This window comes from Natrix helvetica (assembly GCF_964273705.1).
Source record: "Natrix helvetica genome assembly, chromosome: 1".
In the NCBI taxonomy this organism is placed as follows: Eukaryota; Metazoa; Chordata; class Lepidosauria; order Squamata; family Natricidae; genus Natrix; species Natrix helvetica.
Window position 1 is genome coordinate 221,521,947 of NC_138548.1, and position 27,853 is coordinate 221,549,799.

The 27,853-nt window shown below is 44.5% G+C and overlaps 1 protein-coding gene across 2 annotated transcripts in view; it reads right to left on the minus strand.

Annotated features, from left to right (window-relative positions):
• Nucleotides 1-27,058, minus strand: part of NR4A1 (nuclear receptor subfamily 4 group A member 1) — a 44,468-nt gene extending 17,410 nt beyond the window's left edge. The window contains exon 1 of one of the 2 annotated variants that reach the window (XM_081970689.1): nt 26,824-27,058. In XM_081970689.1, the coding sequence (XP_081826815.1) occupies nt 26,824-27,043 (220 nt within the window). In that variant the 5' untranslated portion in view covers nt 27,044-27,058. Of the gene's footprint in view, nt 1-7,821; nt 8,039-26,823 lie in introns of those variants that run through there. The other variant, XM_081970690.1, reaches the window with a different exon arrangement.
• Nucleotides 27,059-27,853: the final 795 nt, after the last annotated feature.

A 27,853-nucleotide genomic window follows, 5' to 3' on the forward strand; every position in this document is an offset into this window, starting at 1 on the left:
TTTTGACAGGCAAAGTCAATGTGGAAGCCAGATTTCCTTAAAAACCCTGCTACTAACTTTTCAACTGCAGTGATTCACTTAGCAAGTGTGGCAAAACAGGTCATAAAATGGGGCAAAACCCACTTAATGAATGCCTCAAGAACAGAAATTTTGGGCTCAATTGTGGTCGTAAGTCGAGGACTAGCGTATTATTCTGAAAGAAATAGGCAAACATTCTATCAATGCGTTAGGTGGGAAAAAAACCTAGCATATTTCTAGAATTTCCTTATGGTTGGACTGAGGTAACCATCTGTTTACCTAAACAACTTCAAGCTTTAAATGACAAGGCTGCCAAGATATTAACACCTGATCAAAGTCCTTAATTGTTCTTGTTTTCCTGCAGTGGCTGTGATTCCCATAGCTTGTTAAAGATTGATTTTGAGATTTCTACTGCCACTATTTATTCCCTCTTAATTTTACAAACTTGGAACCATCAGCATCCTGAAGTTCTTAAAACAACTTGACCCATGAAAACAAGGTAGAATTTCGTTTGGACTCAGTTACAGATCAGGCCTTTCCCTAATGGTTTTGAACACCTGAAGTTCAGGTTGGTGAACTAAGGAGCAAAGAAAAGGTATCCTGCCCCCAATTTTATTTTATTTTCCCAATCTCAATCTCCTGTACAAAATGCCCAATCCTAGAAACAACAATTCTGTTCTCACCTGCATCACAATCAGTGCAGTTATCAACAACAACAATAACAACAAAGGAAATGCTATATGTTGCTGCTTGCCAGTACTACAAAGAAAAATACAGGTTAAAAAAAAGGTTTTGATCATGTTGTTATCCTCCTTGATCAACCCACTTCTATCTTATTGTAGTCCTTTCTTTGAAGGCGATCCATCTAAATTGTCAGCAGCCTCTGACAAGGAACATGAAAACTGAAACTGCTGGGAAGACAGAATCTCAGAGCTTTATAGTGTCTTTGAGAATGGCACTTTCCAAAAGAGGAATTATAACTGGAAGCATTAGCCGAGATGGAAGTCAAGTCTGTACCAGCAATTCTTGTGGCAAAGTGAAAATTGGTCAGGGTCTGTTACCAAAAGCTGCTGCTTTAACAGAGGAAAGAATTACGGGAGGTCGAGACTAGATTCAGCCGGTTCTATCCGGTTCTGGCGAACCAGTAGCGGTGGTGGCGGGAGGCTTCGCACACCCGCCTGGACGTCATCACATCCCGTATGCGCGGAAGGTCCTGCACCTGTGTGGAGGTGGCGCGTGCGCTCAGATTTGCAAACCGGTAGGGAAGGGAAGTTGATTTCACCCCTGTTTGAGACATAGAGAAGTCCAAGAGATTTTTTTAGACTGCACCTTTGAAATAAGGCTATCACCCGTTTCTCAGAGGGACAGGAGCTCCTTTTTAGTAGCTCGGCATGCAAATCTTTACTTCGAAATAATCCTCACTCTGCTAATTAAAATTGATCAAAAATGACAGACCAATCTGGAATTTGGATGGGCAAGAACTGCATCACCCAAGAAATGGCTATCTGTAGTTTTTGACTTATGAACACAATTGGGATTGGGATTTTGGCCGCTAAGCAATGCAGTCATTAAGCAAATCATCATCTGAACAGACCTGATTTTACAACCAGTTTTCCTGTAGTCGTTAAGCAAACCCGACTTCCCCAATTGAGTTTGCTTGATGGAAGATTGTAAATGATAATAATTACCTGATCACAAGATGCTACAGCCATCATAAAATGCAAGCCAATTTTCAAGGACCCAAATTGTGATCACACAAGCCCAGGGATGGGATAGAAACATTGAGGATAAGAACATATGCCACTTTTCCCAAGCCCATTGTAACTTGGAGCCAGAGGTGAAATCTACTTACTTTGATGCACAGAGCATCAAAAACGGACGTGATGACGTCCAGGCAGAGCCTGCTACCGAGCATGCCTGTAAAGGTAAGTAGAACAGCGAGGGGGGGGGAATCCGCCCTTCTACGCGATTTAGGAAATCCTGCTTTCTAGGTAATATAAATTGCCTGTCAGAGCTGATCGTGGGAAATACCGGTTCGCCTGACTTGGTAGCAGTTTTTTCCAGCAGTTCAGGTGAACTAGCAGCATTTTTTTACTCCCAGTTCGGGCGAACCAGTCCGAACCAGTATCATGTCACCCCTGCTTTGAGCCCTTGTTAAACAAACCGTCATACCTGTTTTTAACTTCAATTGAAAAAACAACACAAAAAAAAACAACTTGAAGCTTGCAGTTTCTTCTCAATTCGTTAAAGAGTTGGCAAAAGCGCGTTGATACCCTTTTAAAATGAACATGATTCCTATTAAGGCTTTTCCCTGTTAATTTGTTTATGTGAATCAATATCCTACCCTAGGCTCCCAAAGAGAAAGTGGCAGAGGGACTATGATTCCCAACCGCTAGGGGATTCGTGTCCCTTGCTGAGTTTTCATCCGAGACAAGGTTTGCATTTTACAGCCCACGCTGGCCAATTCTGCTCAACTTCTCCCCTTAAAAGAAAAGATCTTGTCCACGCGTCTTTGGAACCTCATAACTCCCCTGTGCATACCCCACTGACGCTATCTGATCTTGTTATTCTGCATTCCTAAAATAGAACTTGGATAGCCGATTGTTAAGGCTTGTTGTGATTTGTTCCAACGTAACAACAGGTGATACCCAGGGCTCCTCATAACACAGGATTTATTAGCCTACTCTCCCCAGAGGAAGTTCTGACGTCTGCAAATGCGCGAGAGAGCAGCACCATCTCCCTAGGCAATGCAGCACTAGCCTAGGGAGCTCCATTACAGGGGCTGGAATCCTAATCTTAGGTATTGCTGCTGAACACAAGGGCTGATTGGACAAGCAGATATTTAGCAAGTAGGAAGGATCAACAGTGGGCCTTTTAGCACAAAGCTCGGTGCTGATACTTCTCATGTTATTAGTCCTTAGCGTGCAAGCTTTTTAAAAGTCTTTTTTCTTTTTAAAGCAGCAATCGTGAAGTCTTTTATTCCAGTCTGCACATTTAGTTGTTTGTGACACTGTTCTAATTTGAACCCTTTACCCCTCCCCCCCCATTGCCTTTTTAAAGCCACTGTGCTAAATCTAACTATACAACAATGACACAGTGATATTTAGTCTACCAGTTCCTGTGGAGAGGGAGAAAAAAAAAAAGGACAGCCCTTGTAAATCAGAATTAAAAGAAAATGGTTTGACTGATTATACTTACTTTACCCCTGGGCTTGAAGGCATAAATATCAAAATAAAAGTTAAGAGCAGAGACAAAAGGGCTGAAACGCAGCCTTGGCCCACCCATGGACTGAGAAATCAATTGTGGAAATTCATTATGCTCACAATGGAATTGAGCTAATTGAGGTGGCATCTGAGAAAGTTCCATCCTTTCTTTTTCTTTTTTTTTGCCAAGAGTCTCCGTATGAAAGGTCTCATTTCCCCACACTTTGCTATTGTCCTAAAAATGTGCATCGCCACTGTCTATTAAATCCGAATGCCACCCAACTCTCCGCAGCACTCTGCGACTCACACCAATCGAACGAAGCCATTAAAATAAGGGTTCCTGCTCTGAGAATATGGCATTATTTTTTAAAAATGAAATTCTTTGGACAATGGAATAGAGCGTCTAACCATCCACCTGTTCGATATGCAAACGTCTGCAAGAAAGGAGACTCCACTGAACCCTGATGAAGGCTGCCTATTTCTGTACTGATTTGACATTCGAAGCAAAAAAGAAGGGCAGGCAACACACTGCTCGTGAACAGTCCTACAACAGAAGGCTGAATAATTACCTGGGGAGATAATAGCTAGACTACTAGATATTTCTACCCTCTTCTTGAAAACAGGTGAGTGACTTATTCTCTTATGGGACAGGTAGTTTTTTCCCCCCACTGTGGCTATAAAGTCTTTTTAAAATGGGATTCAGCAGGAAAGGCATTTGAAGATGCTTCAGCTTCTTTCTTCCTCAGTGCCTGCCTAGCTGTCTAAAACCACTTCCACTCACGCATCTACGGCTGGTGCTCCAAACAGCCTCACCAGGGAATCACGAGAGAAGAACTGGAATTAACCTCCTTTGTAGCAAAGAACATTGTTGGAAGCACAAGTGTCTCCCTTCCTGCAGGCACTGTTGCCATCGCTTTCTCCTCTGTGTATTTCTCTCACAGTCCTCCACTATCTTCCAATGGAAACGGCACGGCGTTGCTATAACGACACACTCACCTCTTTACCCTGCGAGCCGCCCCTTTGGGATCCTTGTTGTTTTAGCGCACAAATGGCTCCTGTAATCACTGTCAAACAGATGCAGCAACAGATGTGCTACTATCCCCCTGTCTGATAGGCAGAGCAGCATTGTTTGCAGAACTTTGCCGCCCCTGCACATCCCCCCCACCCCCCCACCCCAACCATCATTTGACAGCTTCCGTTTACCTTCAAAGGCTGAGACCAAAACAAAGGCACTCAAGGCTGAAGGCTGGCTGGATCCCCACTGCAATCAGCAGGATGGGACCAGTGACCAAGCACTGCTTGCCTTTGGATAGCCCCCCGAGGGTTGCCCTGGAATAGAAAGGCTGAAATCTCAACCTAATATCTCAATTCCTCCCAACACTTAAGAGCCAACAGCTAAGTTCTCTAGAACAATGGCAGCCGTAAACCAATCAGGGGAGAGGTATGATTGCTTTTGGAATGGGAAATCTATGTCTTCAAGAGATGGCTGAACTACAATTCCCATCAGCCCAAGACAGCCTGGCCAATAGCAAGGGATCCCGAGAGACAGCCGAAGGGGAAAGTTAGCAAGGCATCCATGGCTGCTTTAGGGGAACAGCCCAGAAGCCCATCATCATAGTGTTCCACGCAGCCCTTCAATTTCCTCCCAATTTGTTGGACTGCATTTAGACTTCAGAGACTGCTCAGGAGCCCCCTCTGCTGTAGAGCCGCAGTACAGCAGGGACGGATCAACTCCCCAGCAACTGGATTTCAGCGCTAATGTAAAAACCACAGAAAGATTCCGAACTCCGTAAGCAAAAACTGGCACCGTTCAGCATAAATGACCACGCTGTTTCCAAGAAGAAATACTCAACTGCTTAAGGAAACTTGCAACAGGAACAGACTGTTATTGTCAGTTCGACAATGGGTGGAATTATCTTAAGAGAAGCTTTTCTTGTTGAAAGCGATTTCTTCCACGCTCAACTGTTCCAAGACTGAATCCACTGTTTGGGCTGAGCCCCATTTGAACAAGGGCAAATGGATTCTGGTATTAGATGTCCAACTCTTCCCTGGTCTACGCAGACCCTTTTCCTGCTTTGCAAGTTTCCTATGCTTTTTAACAGTTACACATCAAGATATTCAACTGATGCAGCACTCCATACTGTATCAATGGCAGCAGTGAGAAAAACTGCACCTGTCAAGATGTCTGATTTGCAGAAAAGATAATCAACACTACTCAAAAGCTATCAATGGAAGAGGTAAGTGTGGGCTTCGTTCCAAGAGACCAACCCCAATGCTGTTTTTGTGCAAGCATAAGCTTTTTAAAAGCTGAAATAACCCAGCTGGCATTTTCCCACTGTCTGTGATCAAACCATGGAAAATAAAATAATTCCTCGCTTTCTGCCTTGACACTAACAATCTACCTTGGTAGAAGGTGTCTTAATGAGGACATAATAAAGGCAGTTGGTTCTCTTCTTATCAAAGTTTCTGTCCTAGGCAGATTCGCTGGAGAGGAAATCCCTTAAAACAGAGCTGCCCTTATGGCTGGATAAATATGCTCAGGATTATGGTATGTAAAACAAATCAAGCTTTGGGGACTGCTGTGATTACCCCACACTTCTCTGTGTAGTTGCTGAGATTATTCTAGGATTCAACCTATTTTATACTTTCTGATTCCCATCTAGGTTTTCAAACCCCTTACAGTCTAACATAATGATTCTGGGGCGACCAAGACTACTAAAGGAGGTGCTCACAATGGATAAAGACAAGACTGTGGCAAAGTGGACTTCTTCAGCCTTTGAAGCACAGACTTAGAAACAGGGGGAGCCCGCCATAGCAAAGACTGCCAGGTGCTCAAACTCAATGCAGCACCTGTCGCTCTGAACATGCCAGGAACTGCAAGCCCTCCACCCCCCTTGCAAAGCCACATGAAAGCACCAGGCTAGGAGCTTTGCTGATTTATGTCCTTCAACACCTGTGGTGGTACCAAGCTGCTCAGCAGATCGACTCACAAACACGAATATGCAGACTCACAAAAAAAGAGCATCCCTTTGGAAAGGGAAAGTGGGGGGGGGGGAGAAGAAAACATTAGAAAACATTTTTTTTCAAAGGTGTCCACTTTTTAAAAATATGGAGGGGAATTTCTGCATCTAGGAAAGAAGAACATAAGCGTGCATCTGTGCACACTGACACACAATGCACATTACCCTCAGATTAACATACATACATACATACATACATACATACATACATACATACATACATATGCAAGTATAAGAGGACTAGCTGCAAGCAGAGTGAGAATATGAACCTGGCACAAACAGCTTTTCCCATAGTGATCTTCCAAACAGAGAAAAGACATTTAAAGTTCTTTTTTCAATTTGATATGGGCAGATTCGATATGTTTAGCCTGATGAAGTAGTAGTAAAATATCTTCAGATATCTAAAAAGTTAACAGTCTGACCTATTTGTCTCCAAAACATGGCACAATCACCAGGCCTTATGACGAGGCCTCGCACCTGGATGCAAGCACTAGCTGTATAATATTACTTTCCTTATCAAGCAACAGATCGTTTCATTTCTTAATATCCCCTTTTTTTTTCTTCTAAAAGAGACAACTTCACTTTTGACCAAGTGAGGTGCCTATCCTACACCAACATCATAATCACAGGACATTAAAATGGCAAAATGCATCCAGCCACTGGTACACATCTGCCAGGTCTCCCCACAAGCTCAGCTTACAGCAATTTTGTCCTTTAAAATGCAAATGCAGACTTTGAAAACTGCTTTTGGAAACAAATGCACCATTATAGTTGCTATCAGCCAAGTCCCCCAGCCAGATCCTCTTGCAACTCAAGCTTCAAAGTACAAATACCCCTTTTTTTAAGGAGAAAAAAACCCCTGCCCTTGTAGGATTAGTCCAGCGGTTCATGGTTTTGCATTCTGTATACCTTCTTAACGATGCTTTCAAGTTGTCCCATACTACATAGGAAGAGCCAGGCAGGTGACATATGGCAGTTCTAGTAACTTTCTAAGGTCTGCAAATCAAAACACGCCTACCTGAAAAATCAGGTTGCAGTTCTTGCAGTTAAAAGTACGAACAAGCAACAGAAAACACGGCCGGTTTTTAAAATTCACTCTTCGCGGATAAACTCTGCTCTGCAGTTGCAAATGGACTTGCACATCCATACTTCTTCACTTAGCAAGCATTTGCTGCTGTTATGTAGAACGGCCGCCCTCACTCTTTACACGGTTTTTATTTTATTTTGCAGCACATCAGAGGATAAAACGCAACCTCACCCAATTTCCCCCCTCGCCCGCAATCCTCGCAAACTCCCCAACTTTTCAACACGCAGGACCCCGAAACTTCTTTCCCCACTGGCAAGCTCGGATCCCTCGTCTAGGTCTCCTGCGTGAGCAGGGGGAGGGGTTGGACTAGATGACCTCCAGGGTCTCTTCCCACTGTGACTGTTAACTACTACTGTTAACCGACCCGATTAAAATTAAAAGAAAGCATCCCTCTTGCAATTAAAAAAAAAAGTCACGTAAGCGTGTCTGCACTTTACAAAAAAAGCAGACGGGGAAAGGGGGATTAAAAAAGAAGAAATCAATCCACACCTACCCAACGGGGCTGAAAACCTCGAGCTGCGGTCTCTTCCACTTTTACATAGGAAGGTGTCGGGGAATGTGTTAAGAAAGCCCAAAGCGCGTCGGGGAAGCGCCGATCCTCGCTGCCGTCCGCCGCCGCCGCAGATGAAAGCCCGAGATCGGAGCGAAGGGAGCCCGCGCGGGAGCGAGCTGCCTACAGTCTAGACGCCGACTAAGCCACTGGGGCTCACCAGCCCGTGGCCAGGAGATTCTCTTAAGCTCTCTGTGACGCAGAGGCGAAGGGGTGGGCAGAGGAGGAGGAGGGGGGGATCCTCTGACGCACGGGGCCCGGCTGCAGCCTTCGCCATACAAGGCGAAAAGGGGCGGAATGTTCCGGCGCCCTCGGAGCGAAGGGGCGGGATCGGAATGTCTGCGCGGGTGACGCACACGGGGTTCCATTGACGCACGCCTTGGAATTGTTTGATCTAAAAATAGCACGAGCTACCACCCCACCCCACCCCTTCCCGGCTAAAAATAGAGCCTTTTCCTAAGCAAGGATCGAAAAGGGGGGGGGGAGGGTTAAAAGAAAGGAGGAGGAAGAGGAGAAAAGAAAAGAGTGTCATAGGAAGAACCAAAAAAGAAAAAAAAGGGAGGGGAGTTGGGGGAGAAAGCACCGGAGCAGAAAGGTCCCAGGGACGGAAATGGGAAGCGAAGGATCGCCAAGCGAAGGAGGGCTTCGGGAAAGAGCCCGTTTGCTCAACTTTCGTGCAAGGTGAGAAAACGGCTCGTCTAGTCCGACGAGGGGCGGGGGGTTGGACTAGATGACCTGTAAAGTCCCTTCCAACTCTTGTTAATCTGTAATCTGCAAAATTGTGGGGCTTTTGAGCAACCGGTGCTCCACTGCTAAAAGAAGAAAGTCGAAAAGGGGAAAAGTGCTGAGCACGACCGCCCCAAGTGAGGCTGCAAACTATGACTTTATGGCCTCGAGCAGTCTCTGCACCCCAGCCACGTCCTTGCTCGATTCGCTCGTTTCCGTCGACGGCGGGTTCCGATCCACCGCGACCCTTGCGGACCTCGAGGGAGGGAGAGTTCACAGCGTGGCTCGCTTCTGTACTTCTGAAGCCTTGTCCCAAAAGTGGTCCCCCCCCCCCCCAGGAAGCAACTGGACTTTCTTCAGAGCTGAAGGAGCTTCCTGGATGAGGAGCGAAACGTCTTCAAAAGAAAAAACCAAGAAAGTCCAGTTGCCTCTTGGAAAAAAAAAAGCACCTTTGGGACAACATGACCTGAATGACTGAGAATCTCTATAGATTTCTTGAGCCTTGCCTTTCCATTTCCCCATCCACTCCTTTCAAAATAAGTCTCTTCTCTTCACTCTTATGCCCAGGTTACTCTCGGGTACCCTTGCAAGCCTTGAGACTCTAGAAAAAGTGCAGAGAAGAGCAATCAAGATGATTAGGGGACTTGAGACTAAAGAAGGTTGCAGGAACTGGGCATGGCTAGTCTAGTGAAGATAAGGACCAGGGGAGACATGACAGCAGTGTTCCAATATTTGAGGGACTGCCACAGAGAGGAGGAGATCAAGCTATTTTCCAAAGCACCTGAAGGCCAGACAAGAAATAATGGATGGAAACTGACCAAGGAGAGATTCAACCTAGAAACAAGGAGGAATTTTCTGACAGTGAGAACAATCAACCAATGGAACAGAAGTTGCCTTTGGAAGTTGTAGGAGCTTCATTACTTGAGACTTTCAAGAAGAGATTGGACTATCATTTGTCAGAAATGGTGTAGGATATCCTGCTTGATTGGGGGGTTGGACTAGATGACCTATAAGGTCCCCTCCAACTCTGTAATCTGCAAAGATGTGGGGATTTTGGGCAACCGGTGCTCCAGTGCTAAAGAAGAAAGCTAAAATGTCGAAAAGGGGGAAAGTGCTGAGCACGACCGCCTCAAGTGATGCTGTAAACCCTTGAGAAGAGCTCCAGAGGGATATTCCACCTTCTCTCCCTTGAATGAACTGGGGTAAACTTTAATGGGGCCTTTCCTGGCCATTGTCTCTGCCTCATTCCCAGAATGGGATCTAAACATTAATTGACCGCTATCAGAATGATGGATGGAGGAAGGGATACCTCCTACTTCGTCATTCTCCAAAAATGTAAGCAGTACAGTAAAATGTGTTCGCTGCTAAGGGGACGGAAGATACTTTTAGCTCTGTTGCTGGAAAATACAGTATTCCTCTGTAAACTGAAGATAGTTGTGGAAAGGAAACCAATTTGTGTTTCCCTCTCCTGAACTTTACGAAAAAAGTCATGGGAAAAGAGAGCCCTATAAATATTGTTAGGGATGGAGGAACATGCTACCAATAAGGCAGAGAGACCACACAGTGTCAACCAGCCTTTTCTAAAACCACCTTACAGTATCAGAACCCTCCTGTGTTTTTCTTTTGTTGCCCCCCCCCCCCCCCGCACTGCTGCCAGAGTTCTGTCAAGGAAGAAACAAAATAAAACAATTGCAAAATGTCTGGGTGATAGAACAAGGAGCTCTCTGTCTCGAAGCACCTTTTAACAGACTGAAGTGGAAGTGAGAAAATACAGGCAGGAGGTTGTTAATGCAAGTATTCTGACATCTTGACACTGTGCAATAATGTCTGAAGCAGGACTACAGCACCAGAAAAATCTATGATGATTCTTTTGCTTTTGCTGTCACTGAAAACTGGTAATTTGAAAGGAGAGGATATATAAACTTGGAAAATTGGTTTGCAATTTCAATGTTTTACCTTAGTTATTCCTTTTTATTCTGCAGCAATAAGCACATAATATAGATCTTTTTAAAAAGGTTCTCTGCCCTGGAAATAAAATAGTGCTAATAGCATCTTCTCTTAAAAACACAGGTAAAAATGCCTAAAAAGCAAAAATAAACAGAGGAAGGCCAATGAAAAAGAACTTGCAATCTTGGAATCCATTTTAGCCGGCCATGCATTGTACATTTTAAATGCAATTTAATAATATTGGGACATTTTCTGATTATTGCCTTCATAAACTGACATTAAGCAGTCCCTAGACCTGAGTTAATAAATTAAGGTATTTGATAGAGGAAGGTGGCTGAAGCCAAGCTGATCTGCACCTGGACATCTGTGCAGTGGGGAAATAGTAGAGAACTCACCTGTCGCAGCTTACAAAAGGTAGTTTAATACAAATTTAAATCTACTGTTTTGGCCAAGCTGCAGATTGAATATTTAAAAACTTACATTTTACGGTATAGAATAATTTTGGAGAAGTGCATGTATATCTTTAGATCACTGTTTTTCAACCTCCACAACTTTAAGATGTATGGATTTCAAATTCAAATTCCCCAGCCAGCATACTTTACATACAATTGTAATCTAATTAAATACATTTAGGTGATTTAGTTTAATGGGATAATTCACATAAAACGTGCTTTTATAATGCAAATACATTTTGGATGCTTCTCTCTTTCAAGAAGCATCCCCCCCCCCCCCAATGATATTTGCTACTGCAAATGTTTGTTTTTTTTAAGCTCCACAGAGGGATACAGCTAGTTGCATCATATTAAATATGGCACTGTAGAATTAAAAAATCAGTTCCAAGATGGATTATTGGAAAACATGGTAGATATTAAAATGATGGCAGGACCAGCCAAGCTACATAACATATATTTTTTATTACTTGCTCTCCCCGTCTCAGGTTTAAACCCGGTGGTACCCCTCAGTCAAGGAGAGGAAATTAGAGACAGGAATGACTAGGGAATAAAAAATTGAAGCCAGTTTCTGTATGTGCTTTTCTGCACCTGTTGCTGGCTTAATAGGATTCTCCCTAGGTCTCAATCGTAAATATATTTTAAGATGCATTTCGCTGTCCCTCTCGAGTCTTCTCAAAAGATTTTCCTCTTCATGTATCTCAGTATTTTCCCAACTCTGGTTTCATTTCTCTACCCTGAGCTAATTTTCCAAGTAGTTTAAGATTTCTCCCAGATTCAGGCTGTGAAACATTTTAAAGACTTCCATCCACCATTGAGTCTTCTGTTCTCAAGACAGCAAACAGAAAGGACGTTCACCCATGAAATGTGTGGAAAAATCAAAATTAAAAGTCATAAAGTGAATGCCACAGACACAGTATACCTTCAAAAGGCAAAGATCCTAAAAGGAGAAACTGGTTTGTAAATGGAGATCATTGCAACTTTCAGCCCGCCACATGGAACCAGACAGGAGTGAAGAGCACTGCAAGATCTATTATGGCAGATCTCATCCCCCCCCCCCCTTAATGGCAGACCCCACCTCCCACCCTCCCTGACATCATGCTCCCTCCTCACCCATCTTTTAATTCATATTACTGAGTTATTTTATTTTATTCTATTTTTATTGTTTGAGTATTTTACTATGGTTATTACATTTTTTTAAAAAAATTATGTTCTATTATGGTAAGCTGCCAAGGGTAGCCTCATGGCAGGATGGGCGCCAAACAAATTTAAATAAATAAATAAGTAAGTAACACCAATACTGCAAGATTATTAATATGGTAGACCCAATGTTGCACATCAAAGAAACCTGTGCTCCTCCTAGTTATATCCTGAAATATTTAGAATCTCTCAAAATATCAAGAATTATGGTCTTTTTTTCTCCACACAAACTATAAACAAAATAATTATATACGCAACACTGGAAGAATAAATCTATACTTGCCTTGCAGCAATGGATATGCATTATTTAACTCTGTTTCTATTAGTTTTCTGTTTCAACAATAAGAGGTCTTTTAAGGAATCTGGCCGATTTTGGACATTCGTTTTGTTTACATCATACTTTACTTCACTGCTTTCTCTTCCTTTTAATTTCTGTTATACTGTTAACAAAAGTTTATTATTATTTTTCTCTTACTAGATAGCTTTCCTTTTCTAAAAAGCAACTCTGAAGACACCCCATGCCCAAATAATGCATGAAGCAATATTGTTTTTCTCTCTAGAGATGCTAACTGCTGGGTAATAGCTACTTGAACAAAATAGCTGCTGTTAAGCATAAGAACAACAAAAAAGCTTGTTATATATATATTTAAAAAAAGTTCTTACAAACCAGTGTGGCGTAGTGGTTTAAGGCAATAGGCTAGAAACTAAGGAATTGTGAGTTCTAGTTCTGCTTTAGGCACAAAACCAATTTGGTGATCTTGGGGCAGGCAGTCTCTCAGCTCTAAAACTACTTATTGTTTATTTTTATTTATTATTTAGTTATATACCCACTCTGTTATTTTTACAAATTACTCAAGGCGGCAAACACCCAGCACCCATTCACTGCTCTTATTTTCCCCACAGCAACAAGAACCCTGTGAGTGACTGGCCCAAAGGCGGGACTAGAATTCACAGTCTCCCACTTCTGGCCTGGTGCTTCAACCAGTAGGCCAAACTGCCTCTCCCTTCATTTTCCCTTCTGAAAATGTTGCTGAGAAAACTGCAGGCAAATTGCCTGGAGTCAAAACTGACTTGAAGGGACAATTTCCTTTTCTGAGAGACAGTTTGGAGTAGCGGTTAAAAGCATCACGACAGAAACTGGGACACCATGAGTTCTACCTTGGGCATGAAGTCATCTGGGGGACTTTGGGCCAGACCCTCTCTCAGCCCCAGATAGAGCAGGCAAGGACAACCACTTCCAAATATGTCGCCAAGAAAATGGCGGTGAGATGTCGGACCTGAAGAAACAAAACAACAGAAATGCTCTTGCTGAATAGCATTGTCATTTTTTGAGCAAGCATGCTGAGAAACAGGTTGGAAAGAGGCCTGGCGGGAAGGAAACTTGAGCTTACTGGCTCAGCAGTTAGATGCAAAAGCCTCTTTGCAAAGTTTAGTTCAATCCCTAAAAAAAGTTTGCTCACTTCTGTAGACAAGAGTCTAGCCTCGGTCTAGCCTCCTTCATTCCTTCCCCCACCCCACCCTCCAAATTCTCTTGCTTGGTGATACTGTTGTCTCGGAACGGAATTATGTGGCCCAAGCTTAAAAGACACCGATAACTCAGCAGCTGGAAAGAGTGATGGCTTTTCCTATTGTTAAAAATATTTTTGGCCTAGACAACCTCTGAGTTTGCTTAAAGGCCTCACATGTGTAAAACCGACTGCGTAACGAGATGCGTTTTTAAGGCAAGGTTTGAGTCAAAGACCTGGCAAAATTCCCGGAGCAGCTGCTCTGAAGTGGAATGTAACCATCTTTCCAACACTTCTCAAAGGCTGGGTTGTGTTAAGGGCAAACCCAAACATTTCATGAATGTGGAACTGAGGATGTCCTGTGGAGGATTTAATTTTTTCTTTTTCACGAGTCAGATTGGTAAATAGGTTAACAGAGGATTCATGCTTGCAGCAGATATCCATCTGCTTGTTTCTTTACTCCAAGTACCAGCCAACATTTTAGTCAAACCTAATTGCTTTCTGACATGGGCTTGCTGGTTCAGGATAATGTTTTTAAACAGATTAATGGGGACCTTATAGGTCATCTAGTCCAACCCCCCCTCAAGCAGGACACCCTACACCATTTCTGGCAAATGGCAGTCCACTCCTCTTGAAAAAATGCTTTGAATTCTATTTAATTATCATTTGAAAAACAAACCACAGTTGGTTGGTTTAAGCCACAAATCATGGCCTGTAAATAAAAAATGCTGGGTTTGTTTATTTTGCTAAGAGAAAAACCAAGGAAATCATATTTTGCCTCAATGTGATGTGCAAATTCAGGGACAGTATGCTACCTAATGTTCATGGAGCCAAAGCCCTCCTAATGATGAATTCATAGAATATCAACCGGAAAGAACGATTTAGGCCACGAATCCAACCCTTTCCACAATGCAGAAAGAGTCAGTATTCCCTCTCAGAACATCCTCCCTCGCTCCTCATATAATCCTGAAATTATTAATGATGACAATTTGTGCTGACTGGTGGACAGAGGTGGGTTCCTACCGGTTTGCACTGCTTCAGCTGAGTAGCTAGTAACTCGCCACCGAACTGGTTCTATTGGCGGCACTGTAGGCGACGCCATCTTGGTGTTTTTTTCCCCACTACTGTGCATGTGTGAGTAGCGTGCATCACACGTGCGTCCCTAAACGAACCGGCAGTAAAAGAATCCAGAACCCATCCCTGCTGATGGACGATAGGATTTAGATGTGGATTCACTATCTAGCTTTTTGATTTGGGTTATGAGTCAAAATGGAGTCCATATGCCCTCCCATTGTTCTAGAAAAAGAGCCAAACCTGACGGAAAACAAGAAGCCACAAAAACATTCTGCATATTCACCCCGTCCCCAAACAGTAACGGTGGTTCAGATTCCAGAAGAGAGAATAAAATAGCCTCATAAAAGGCAAAATCAAACTCGGGAGAACCCCCCCCCCCCAAAGGGGTAAATGTCATGGCATAACTTCAGCTGGCTTTAGTAGGAAATTCCACTGAAGTAAATAAGCCTACTTGAAGGTGAACAGCCTTGTAGCTTCCAGCCTCAGCAATGTCTGCGGGGGAGGCGAGAACTTCTTTAGGTGCATGGAAATGTGGTTTGCCATTCAGAGGAGGCAGGGGAAACCCACTTAGATCTCCGGGCCCAGATATCTCCTTTCTTCCCTTTACGGTAGTTCAAAGTAATTGACAGAACTGTCAATATGTACCTAACCCCTGGGGTTCCATTCCTGACCAACGTCCTGGAATGAAATGGAAAATCTTGTGTTAAAGCATCACCAGACAAATAGGAGCAAAACGAAAGGCACAACTTGAATGCAGATCTATAGCGAGCAAACCAACCAACCCAGCTGCCAGTTAAATTATTTAAGACTTGCAGCCCTTGGCCCAACTTCATGGGGTCTAGAGCTGACTTCAAAAACCCTTGACAAGACATCCGCTTAAACCTCTGATGAAAGATAGGTTTCTTCTCTGATCTTGAAAGACAGACAGGGAAAAAAAAAGGCATGTGAGAAGAGAATACAAAATGGAGCAGGTTGAGTGGACCTTGCTCATTGGGCTACGTTTTTAGGTTTGCACAACACATCGAACTGCAACCAGGGTTCATTCAGCAAAACAGGTTAAGCCTATTGTGTGAGCCCACCTAATAAGAGAAAGGAAGGAAGGACAGAAAAGGAAGACTGTTAGAATGAAAGCCTGGGTCTTGCAATCTGCTTTTTGGCTCTACCTGTATCTCCCAAACAAATTGTCTGGTGGGAATGTGGTTCTCACTACAAAAACAGATGAATTAAGGAAACATGCTTAGCAAAGGCAAACCAACAGAACCTGCAGCAGGTAATTGCAGCCCAGAATGCTAATTCAATTCTAATTCCCCACCTGAGATTTCCCTCCCAAACACACAAATCCTAAGTATTATATATATATGGCCACTAAATTTGCTCCATTCTTAATGGATGTTTATTTGAAGTGTTCCTTTTCCTCCCTATTTCTCTCTCCCCCCCCTCCCTCCCTCCTGCTTGTACAGACTTTGGGGTGCTTTCCTTGCTTTCTGATGCATTTTGTGCTGTTCTGTTTATACATATTATTTGGTGGACAAACCATACACATGCTGCAACCATTTGCAACCATTTGAAAGAATACTGGAAAGAAAGGGAGGATTTTTCGTAGCAATGGCAACAGTGCTGTGGAAAAACAGACGGCTCTGAAAGCTATCTGACAATGTGTTTTAAAACGAAAGCCAACTACAGTTCCACTCAGAGCAACAAAGCTATTGCTTTACCAGCCAGCAACCCTGATGGAGCAGGTGGCGAGTCCCGAGAGACTGTGCTTTAACATCCCTGGCAGCGTCCTGGGCTGCCAATCATATCAAAATCATGTACCCCTCCAACAAGAACCCAGATCTGCAAAGCATTCCGGCACAAGTTGGATCCAAAGGAAAGAGGGTGTGTGAGGACTTACAGTACATTTGCAAGACAACTCTCAGTTTCAGAGTGTTCTCAGCCATATCTTGGAACTAGCTGGCAAAGGTAATAAACACCATTGAATTGCCAAGTGCTTTTGGGACAGGCCCCAGCAACCATCTCAAAGTCCTTGCCTCACGGTGCCTCTTGCTGGGTTTTGTTGAAAAGGACTTTTATTGAAAAGGACTTCTGAACGAGACCCTTAGCAGCAGAGCTAAACATTGGCTTATCAACCACCTGAAAGGATCCAGAAGTGGCATTTGAAAAAATATTATCACTGCAGTGCCTAATTAAGAGGGTAAATTTAAATGTTGGGCAACTAGGCTCTTGGATGCATTGTTGATTAAGGACTATTTTCTTTCCCTCTAGACCTCTAATTTTAGCAGGGTAGTAGTAGGTTAAAGATTAGTCCTCTCTGCCTGCATCAGTTCATTCCATCCTTCTGAGAGACCAGGGGAAGCACCATTACAAATGATCCCAAGGATTGTTCTAAGGGACAGTTATTATAAGAAGACATATCCTATGGGAGGGGTGCGACTTTCAACCTGGCCCTGACCAGGGGTGGGATTCAATTTTTTTTTACTACCGGTTCAGTGGGTGTGGCTTGGTGGGTGTGACAGGGGAAGGTTATTGCAAAATCCCCATTTCCTCCCAATCAGCTGGGACTCAGGAGGCAGAGAATAGATGGGGGTGCGGCCAGTCAGAGGTGGTATTTACTGGTTCTCCGAACTACTCAAATTTCCCGCTACCGGTTCTCCAAAACTAGTCAGAACCTGCTGAATACCACCTCTGGCCCTGACTACAACTGGAGGACCTGTGGGAGAAGAGCGGTTCCAGCTGTCAAGATTGCAGACTGCATTATTCACATGGCCTGCTCCTTTTTACCATGTTCTGGCATTCACAGGTGACTGGATAGATGCACTCAGTTCACCCAGGCCTTGTTTACTTCCGAGTCACTGAGAAAGTTAATTCCTAAGTATTAAGCACTCAAAAGCAGTTTCTTCCCTACAAAGACGGGTGATCCCGACTGCCTTTTTCAAAAGGCAGCTGTTCTGCCTACCAGCCCTAGTGCCGATTGTATCTGGCTCAACTTAGACACAACTCTGATATAGTTTGGGTTTGGAGTTTCAGACAGTTGAACCTGCCTCCGCCCCCCCTCCCCGATCCCCTCACTCACTCCTGCCAACAGTCCAGGTGCAGACCAGATTAGCTAGAAGACAAAGTCCTTCTCACTTTCATTCTGGAGTGGAATGTGCCAAGGTGCTTGGAGTTCCTAGCTGGGATTATGGAGACTGATATTCTAGACAGTAATAAATATTTCCAGGGAAGAAAGTCCTTTTCAGGAAACACAGTGGCTCACTTGGTTGAAGTGCTGCAAAGTGAATAGCAGTTAAAAAGTAACAAAGCAAAGGAATTTCTTTTTGCAACACAGGTTTTTTTTTTTGCTTTAGGAGACCAAAAGATTCTATGGGGATCTAGGATTCATTTCTCCCAGGAGAAAAAATGCCACGTATAGGATGCTCCTCTTTATATATGTTTGTGTGTGTGAGTGTATGTGTGTGTGTGTTGTGTTGTGTGTGTGTATGTGTACATGTACTTGTATATAGTATACACACACACACACACACACACACACATATGCAAAAAATTTAGTTTTGCAAGACGTTTGTGAGATAGGTTAAGATGGAAGAGTTTCACTGGGCGAGTTTCATACTTCAGTAGGAATTTGAACCTGGATTTTTCTTATCCTAGTCCAGTCCGAAGAAAAAATAACTCCCAATGGTTCTAGGGATCTAGGATCCCTTTTTATTGGGGGAAGAAGGGAGTGTGGAGTCATGCAACTTTATTCACCCACTGTTCTACTCTATGGCTTGCTTTAATCAGAGTTTGCTAATAATATGAATTGGCTGGATTGGTGCTAAACCAATACCAAATAAGCCATGGTATTACACTAGATCAGGGGTGTCAAACTTGCGGCCCGCGGGCTGGATGTGTCACGTGCTGGCCACGCCCCCGCCCAGTTTAGCAAAGGGGGGGGAAAGTCCCAATATGTCACTTGACGACATGAGTTTGACATCCCTACACTAAAACTTCGAACCAGGAGATCCAAGTGCTTGCCTTCATCTGGATCCTGCCTTTCTACATCTGGGAGGGTTTAAGGGACAAGTTTAGGCCTTATAAAGGGACATGGTGGCTCATTGGCTAAGACGCTGAGCTTGTCGATCAGAATGGTCGGCAGTTCAGTGGTTCAAATCCCTAGTGCAGCATAACAGAATGAGCTCCTGTTACTTGTCCCAGCTTCTGCCAACCTAGCAGTTCGAAAGCATGTAAAAAATGCATGTAGAAAAATAGGGAGCACCTTTGGCGGGAAGGTAACAGTGTTCCGTGCACCTTCGGTGTTTAGTCACGCCAGGCACATGACCATGGAGACGTCTTCGGACAGTGCTGGCTTTGAAACGGAGATGAGCACTGCCCTCTAGAGTCAGGAAAGACTAACCCATATGTGCGAGGGGAACCTTTACCTTTACCTTGGCCCTTATGCCTGAAGGCACTGATTTCATTCTTTAAACACATGGAATATAGTCCCTTTGGGAAACCACCCTCAAATATCACACAAAGCTTGATGGACCTTGGACTGATAAAAATTGCTCAGTTAAATCTAAAGCTTTCACTATAGACTTTCATACAGGATGGTCATGCTACTATTTCCCAAGTCCTTTGGAAGAAGGGAGAATACTTATTCTCCCTTTTTGATAAGTGCTTGGGGAGCTGCATAAAATAGTTGGATCTTATATTTAGGGTGTGCTTTTTTCTATCTCTAGGAAGGGCTATGTCAATTCCATGTGGGTCCCAACAATAATGTTAGGATGAAGCTTAGACTTGTTCTTTAGCTCCAACCTCTCCATAGGAACAGCTTCTGGGCAGTGGCTAATGTCCTAAAGCAAAAGGAGTCTTAAACTTTCCATGGTCAAATTCTGACCATATTTCTCCAGAAGGCAAGGCATCTTCTCATATTATGCTTCTGACAAAATATTATGGTAGGATGCCTGTCGGTTCTGACCAAATCCCAGCATGTAATGCTAGTTTTCACTTTAAAGAGAAGAAGGCCCTTAAAACTTTGGAGTCTTGCCCAGAAAAAGGGGAAAGATGTTTCTTTCTAATTCTACCAGGAGAGAAACAGAGGGGTCTTTCCCTATTCTTGACCCCAGATGACTCCTGATTGTTTCAACAGTTCCATCACTCTGGACAATGTTCAGGTGAAGCCTATGCACCCTGAACTCCTGCCACAACAATTTTTATTGGCAGAAAACCAATACAATAGTAGAGCATCTTTCTTGGCCTAAGCCATTAGCCATAGGACAAGGTGTCCTGGCAAATCAGCCAGAGATCTAAGTTGGAAGAATCCTTCCAAGAAAAACAACAGGGGTAAGGGAAAGAAACCAGCTCTGCAAGAAAGGCATTTCTGTTTTGAGAGCTCATTTAACATAACTATCTTTTGTTGCCAAATAGGTTCATTTAAATGTCAAGTCCTTCTGTTTGAACAACTCTATTGTTCCTTTTTACATGGTGCCTTTCACAAGCGTTGGACTGCAATTCCCATCATTTTCATTAGGAGTCCAACACCTCTGGAGGGCATCAGAATTGTGTATTGATTTGTGGAATATTCCTTGTTTCAACTCTGGGTTAGAAATGGTTCTTCTACTCAATGAATGCATCCATCGTCTGTCCCAATAATACTTTGCAGCATAGATAAATGTAAACTTGTCTCCTATTGTTTTCTATATATAGTATCTTCCATTGGTTGTAGAGGTTTCAATCAGGGGTGAAATCAGCTTACCTGTGCCACGCAATTTAGATTAGCTAGAAAGCAGGGAATCCTGCGCGTCACAGCTGACCGTCGGAAAAACTAGTTTGCCCAAACTGGTACCATTTTAAAACTATCGGTTCGGGCAAACCAGTCTGAACTGGTAGAATTTCACCCCTGATTTCAATTCTTTTCTAAATTGTCAAGGTTAAATGTTCTTTTCCCCCTAAATGAGAGCTTTATTGTGGCATCCCACAGGCAGAAGTTCACATTTTAATGTGCCCCCTCCTATATTTCCCCAAAGTTCTGCCTTGGGCCTTTTTTCTCATATCCAGGAAAAGGAGAAGGAACAGCTGTTGGCCATGCCCTTTGATTGGTAGTGAGAAAAGCTCTCCGTCTGGAAGCACAACTGACTTAGAATCAAGCCAAACTCCCCAACGAAAGCCGAATAAAATCATGTTGTTCTTTCCTTAAAATGCGACATGCCATTTCAAATAAAAACTTAAGCCCAATGGCTAAGAAAAATATTTGAGTTTGGCCAGAATGTTGTAGCTGCAGTTATTTCCAAAGGTTTTCCTTCTGGAAAGAATGTCTAGTATGTCCTCTTTTCCCAAAACAGAAGACTTGGTGGACGAAACATGTTCCTCTTGGAAGAAGAACTTCCCCTGAGCAATGTAAAGCCTGTTTTTTTGCCCCTTACTCTGTCCCCCTTTTATCAGGTGCAGGTGCAGTGAACACCTTGGGCACCAGCCATCTGGCCTCCTGCCAGCCACGGTGGAGGATTAATGCCTGCAGCTGGTTCCAATCTACAGAGGCTGGGCTGGGAACTGCTAGTGGAGGTTTGGCAGCCAACATGCTACGCGCACGCATGTTTGTGTTTCAGAGGAAGCCAAGCCCACAGGGCCGTCAGACGAAGTGCTAGGAGTGCCCCACCCACTACTGAACGTCAGCAGCTGGACAAGCAAGCCCTCCGCGTCAGCAGCTCTTGAAAGCAGATGCCAGGGGCTGTTTGTAGGCCAGGTAGGGAATCCATCTGACATTACGGAACTTCCCTCGTCAACCTCTAAAACCACAAATTTCCAGCCAATACTGAGAAGAGAATCCCCGAGCCCCAGTATGACCAATTCTAAAATAAAATAAGGTAAAAATACATTTCAACGCACCAAAAGAAATGCTGGCCACGTTTTCACTATTTTAATTCCCTAATAAAAAGAGGTTCCTTTGCCAAGGGTGAAGGGAGAGCTCCATCAAGCTAAGTGACTTACGTGTGGTTTTGGATTAGAGAAGTGTCACTTGTCTATCACTTATGTTAAGGTAAAGGTTCCCCTTGCACATATGTGCTAGTCGTTCCCGATTCTAGGGGGCGGTGCTCATCTCCGTTTCAAAGCCGAAGAGCCAGCACTGTCTGAAGACGTCTCCGTGGTCATGGGGCCGGCATGAGTCAACGCCGAAGGCGCACAGAATGCTGTTTCTTTCCCACCAAAGGTGGTTCCTATTTTTCTACTTGCATTTTTGCATGCTTTCGAACTGCTAGGTTGGCAGAAGCTGGGACAAGTAACGGGAGCTCACTCTGTTATGCACCACTAGGGATTCGAACTACTGAACTGCCGACCTTTCTGATCGACAAGCTCAGTGTCTTAGCCACTGAGCCCCTAATCACTTATGTTAGTCTGTTTTTAAAGCCTGGAGTGTAAATACAATCTTATAAGTATCAGAAATCATCTTATGGGAATTGGCACTGAGGGAACCCTATCAGTTATGACATCCAAATCTCTATATACCATTTAACAAGCAGGTTCCTCTTCATGAAATGATTTTTGTTGTTAAGTAGAGCGAAGTGGGATGGGTGCATACAGGTGCATTTCCACTATTGAAAATAAATATTCATGGCTTGGAGATATCTTACCCTTCCATCCTTGCCTTCAGTGAAACAGTTATTGTATATCTTTTAAAAAAGATATATTATGGTGGACATATCCAAACATTTAATCTCAAATGGCAAGGGTAGAAGCAACAGCTGTAATCTATGCTGTTCTTTATCCTTTGTGCTAAGTTATAATGTAGACAAATCCAAACGCTGTAAGCCCCAAATCTGTAAATAATAGTTTATAGCTTAGCTCTAAGTATAAGTCAGGCTTATGACAATCAACAAACAATTAAAATGAACTATGACTAGAGCCAGCTGCATGACTTCAGCCAGTCACTTTCTCTCAGCCCTAGGAAGGAGGCAATGACAAATCACTTCCGAAAAACCTTGCTAAGAAAACCGTAGGGACTTGTCCAGGCCATCTCTGAGAATTGGACATGCTTGAACAGGAGGACAAAAATGACCAGAGAAATCTGTGAATTTAGTTTAAAGATCCATCTACAACCCATAATTTCTTAGCATTCTGAAGTCCATATTCTGAGTGTATAATTCTCGCTTAACAATTTCCAGCAAGATTAATAAAGTAGAGTGACAGAATTTTGAGTATTTGTTACTTTAGGCAATGCATTCAAAACAGCTATAATGCTTATTAATAAATCTATATATATATATATGTAAGCGAAATACCACTCACGCATCATCACGAAATCTCCAGAACCGTAAAGTCTACAAACTTGAAATTTGGCATGTATGTTCCTCTTGGCTTCTAGGTGCTCACTAAGAAAGGATTTTTCAAAATGACCATCAGATCATTAGTATTTCTTATACAGTAATTAACCCACTCTGATGCTAAGGAGTTCTACTCCCCCTCCCCACCTGAAAAGAACTCTGTTTCAACTGCTGGTTGCCTCACATTCCGTTACCTCAGTTCAAACTGGCAGACGTTCCACTCCTTCACTCAGGAGCGATCTGGGGCTCCTTACAGTACTAAATGTTGGTACCTCACCAAAATGTCTATGCCATCCACCTATGGAACTCTTCCGGACTCAAGGTGGCAAGAGTGACATTCCCTTATGTGTTTCAATCTCCAACCACCACTGAGGCAACGGATTGTGAACCAAATTTCTCCTGCATAGCCCGATTACATAGTTTCATCGCAAAACATGGGTATCCAGCTAGTTAACTAATATTGTCAAAAGGCATTTCTCAGGAAATAGCCATGTTAAAAGACACTATAAGCTTACTGCTCACTTCTAATTTCAGCCTTATTTCACTGGACAAGCTTGATTTCTTAGTCACAAGGATTATGGATTCCATGTTTTAACCATTAAAGAAAAGCATATAGTAATCACACCAAAAGAGGAAGCTCACATTAAGCTTACCTAGGACGACTGCAGGAGCAGTTAACACATCCAGGCTGACTGACATCACAAGCAGACTGTTCACTAGATGGATGGCATGGTAAGGAAAGTGGAGGGCTCAGAACTATTACATAAAAAGGGATTCTGGCCCTTTGAAGCACTGCCAAGATCATCAACCGGAGCCACGTGGCAATTAGAGCTGCAATTCCAGCAAGAGAAACAAGTTGCACTCTAAAAAGATGTCTAGCTTGTCAATCAACTACACACTCTCCTCTCCAGCACCACACATGCACATACACCCACACACACACATCAGTGACATTTAAAGACTACAAGCCTGAGCCCACACATGTGGACTCTGTCCAAGTGAATTCAGCAGGACCTCCTGCCAAGTAAATAGTCTTAATTTAATTGCCAATTAATTGGCTTAATTCAGGAGTGAATGCCATGGAACAAAACTAGCTTTACTTCCAAACAGAGGGCAAAGAGGGAGAGCTGTTTTAAGAAAGGGTTTTACTGCCCTCGCCAAGGACATCATTCTCTGAAGTATTTAGAATGTATCACAACCTGATCCTTGATGGTCTAACACAGTGGTTCTCAACCTGTGGGTTGGGACCCCTATGGGGGTCGAACGACCCTTTCACAGGGGTCGCCTAAGACCTTCGGAAAACACATATTTTCGATGGTCTTAGGAACCGAGACACCAATTTTATGGTTGGGGGTCACCACCACATGAGGAACTGTATTAAAGGGTCGCGGCATTGGGAAGGTTGAGAACCACTGGTCTAACACAAAGTGGGCTTATGCAATAGGTTCATGATGTATAAACAAAGAATTTGATTTAGGGACACTTAGTTTCACCCCAAAGACTACATAAACCTATTATTGTGTATGCTACTTACCGTTAACGCCATCATACAAGTAGCCAGGAGTGGGACTGAAAAGTTTTAGCAACCGGTTCTCTGCCCGGTTGCTGGGTGGGCGTGGCCATGGGGGCATGGCCTACTTGGCCTCTTGCACCACGACAGGGGGAGGTGTTTCGCTCTCCCCAGTCTTTGGAGGCTTCCTTGAGCCTCCGGGAGGGCGAAAACAGCCTCTCCTGGGTCCGGAGCTCCTCCGGAGGCCGGAAACAGGGCTGTTTCTGGACTTCTGGAACTTCCAGGGGGCCCATTTTTCACTCTCCTCAGGCTCCGGAGGCTTTCCTCGAGCCTATGGGAGGGCAAAAATGACCTCCCTCAGGCTCCGGAGGCCAGAAACAGCCCTGTTTCTGGAGTTTTGGCACTTTCGGGAGGTCCATTTTTTGCCCTCCCAGAGCCTCCACGCAGGCCCTGCACATACCTGGCATGATGAACAGGGCGCATGGAGACTCCTGAGAGGGGAGGGGAGGGGTGGGCAGGGGCAGCCCCTCCTTCCAACTACCAGTTCGATGAACCAGATGCAAAATTAGCATCTAGTTTGCCTGAACCGGTCCAAACCAGCTGAATCCCATCCCTGCAAGTAGCCCCCAACGGGGTCTTACAAGTCTCTTTGTCTAAACCAGGGGTGTCAAACTCACATTGTCACAGCGGTGTCACGTGATGCATTGAGTCTTTTTTCCCCCTTCGCTAAACCGGGTGTGGCCACTGCGTGACGCATCCGGCCCCGGGGCCGGGAGTTTGACAGCCCTGGTCTAAACTCTACTCAAGGGGCGCTGGGTGACTAACAGACTGCCCATTTAATTCCACTAAACTCATTTGTAGGAAAGGGACAAATGAAACCTCCTCCCTTCTCAGCAGAATAATTTTGGAGCAATCTTCTTCCAAGTTTGGATGAAGTCTGGGCTCTGCAGGCTTCAAAGGAAAAGAAAACGGGCACCGAAGTCTATAGCAGAGCATTTTTTTTAGAAATTAGATCCCAACCCATGGGCTTCCATCAGCATAATTCAGCCAGGACCCATTATCTTATCAAGTCCCGAAGATGCAATGCCAGCAAAGCTTCCAAATAATTCTAATGCCACAATTCAGTGGGTAGGTATTGCATTGGTGAAGGCTGTTCTAATCACTAAAAGCCCCAAAGAACAAAGCTGATCTGTAAAGATCCAGCCAGGTGCCCTTCTAAGGATTAAGATGCGGGAAATCCAGCAGATGTTTTCTCATGACTCCCTAAATAACAAAACCACCCATAAAATGTCTGTAGAGATTCTCAGTCATCCAGGTCGACTTACAACAGTTCATTTAACAACGGTTCAAAATTACAGCAACACTGAAAAAAAGTAAACGTATGACCGTTGTTCACAGTTATGACCTTTGAAGCATCCCCCTTGTCACGAGATCAAAATTCAGGTGCTTGGCAACTGGTTCGTACTTGTGACCGTTGCTGTGTCCCAAACTCATGTGATCCCCTTTTGCGTCCTTCTGACAAGCAAAGTCAATAGAGAAGCCAGATTCACTTAACAGCCAGGTTACTAACTGATCAACCTGAGCGATTCACTTAACAACTGTGGCAAGGAAGATCTCGTCAAAAGGGGCAAGATTTGCTTAGGAAACGTTTCACTTAACAACAGAAGTGTTGAGCTCAGTTGCCGCCGTAAGTCGAGGACTAGCTGTAGCTGTCTCAAAAGTGCTTTTTCAAAAGGCAACTGGGCCCCTTTTGGATAGAGAGGATCCTTGGTTTGAAAGAGACCAGTGGCTGAGATGCTGAGCTTGTCGATTAGAAAGGTCTCGGCAGTTCGGGCGGTTTGAATCCCTAGTACAGGTATCCTGCGTGAGCAGGGGGTTGGACTAGATGACCTCCGAGGTCCCTTCCAACTCTGTTACTGTTTGCATCCACGCCAGCCCACTCAGGAAGGTCTCACGGTTGTAAGAACGAGGAGAGAGACCAGGCGGCTCCCTGCTTGGCTCCTCTGCATTTTCAAAAACCTTCCCACGAAGATGGTACCAACTTTCCACCCGCGGAAGTTTGGCGCCGCCCCGAAGGCTTTAAAAGGACGGAGGAAATCCGGATGACTCGGGAGCACAAGGGGGGGGCTTGGATTTCCGACAGGTTGGTGGGTTTAAAATGGGTGTGTGGTGACCACGCCGGGAGGGAAGGATCGCGGGTGACGGGCATCGCCCGGGCGCGCATCCCCTCTTCTCACCTGCTGCACGTCCTTCTCCATCGCCGTCCCCGCAGCGCCGGTTCTCTACGGGGAAAGCAGCCCAGATGCGGCCTCCGGGGCCGTGACCTCCCCGGGCATTGTGAGCCGGGCCAGCCAGCCGGTCGTCCCGTTCGCCCACTTCCACGCCGAAGACGACAACCAGCCCCCCGCCGCCGTCACCGCCACCGCCAGGCGCTCTCACCCGGGCTGCTCTCCCCATCCGCCCGCGGCTTTATTTTCTTGCAAACTCCGCCCTTTCAGCCCCAGCCAGGAAGGAGTCTCCGTGACGTCCAAGGCCAGACCCGATTGACGTCGTCGGAATCCCAGCCATCAATGGGGGGCTAAAAATAGACGCCTCCGAGCCCAAAATACGCGCCCTGATGCGCGCAGCGGCTCCCCTCCTCGGGTGCCCTCCGCATTTTTTCCCCCCGGCAAGAATCCGCGCCGAGTGGAAAACAACAAAAAAAGCTTTTCCCATTTCCGAGCTGGCCCCGAGGCCAAAGAGGTGGGCTGCCCGGGTTGACGAGGCCGCCGTGGGAGGATGGCGCTGTCGTGAGCGTGACGTTCCTGTCGCCTGGTTAGATCCAAGGAGTCAGGTTTCGTTTCTTCGGGGGCTTCCCCTCCAATATGAGCAGGGAGGGGAGGAGGGGAAAATTCCTTCCGTTATGCAATTGTCCGAGGAAGAGCTGAGGCGATCTCGAAACTAGTTTTATTTTTATTTTTTATTTGACTTGGTTTGTCAAACGTGTACAGGATAAACAGGTCTAAGTATCAACATGGGCATGAACAATGAATGGGGACAGTAGGACAGGGACGGTGGGCACGCTGGTGCGCTTAGGGATGACCCACGGTGACGTGTTTCCTCCAAAATAAGACAGGGTCTTATTTTCTTTTGATCCCTGAAATAAGCGCTTGGTCTATTATTTTTCCTATTATTTTTGATGTGCAGGAGGTGGTGAGTGTGGTCACCTCATGGCTGCTGCTGTGTTGCAATATTTTAGCGCATGCACTCAAAAACCCGATTATCCGG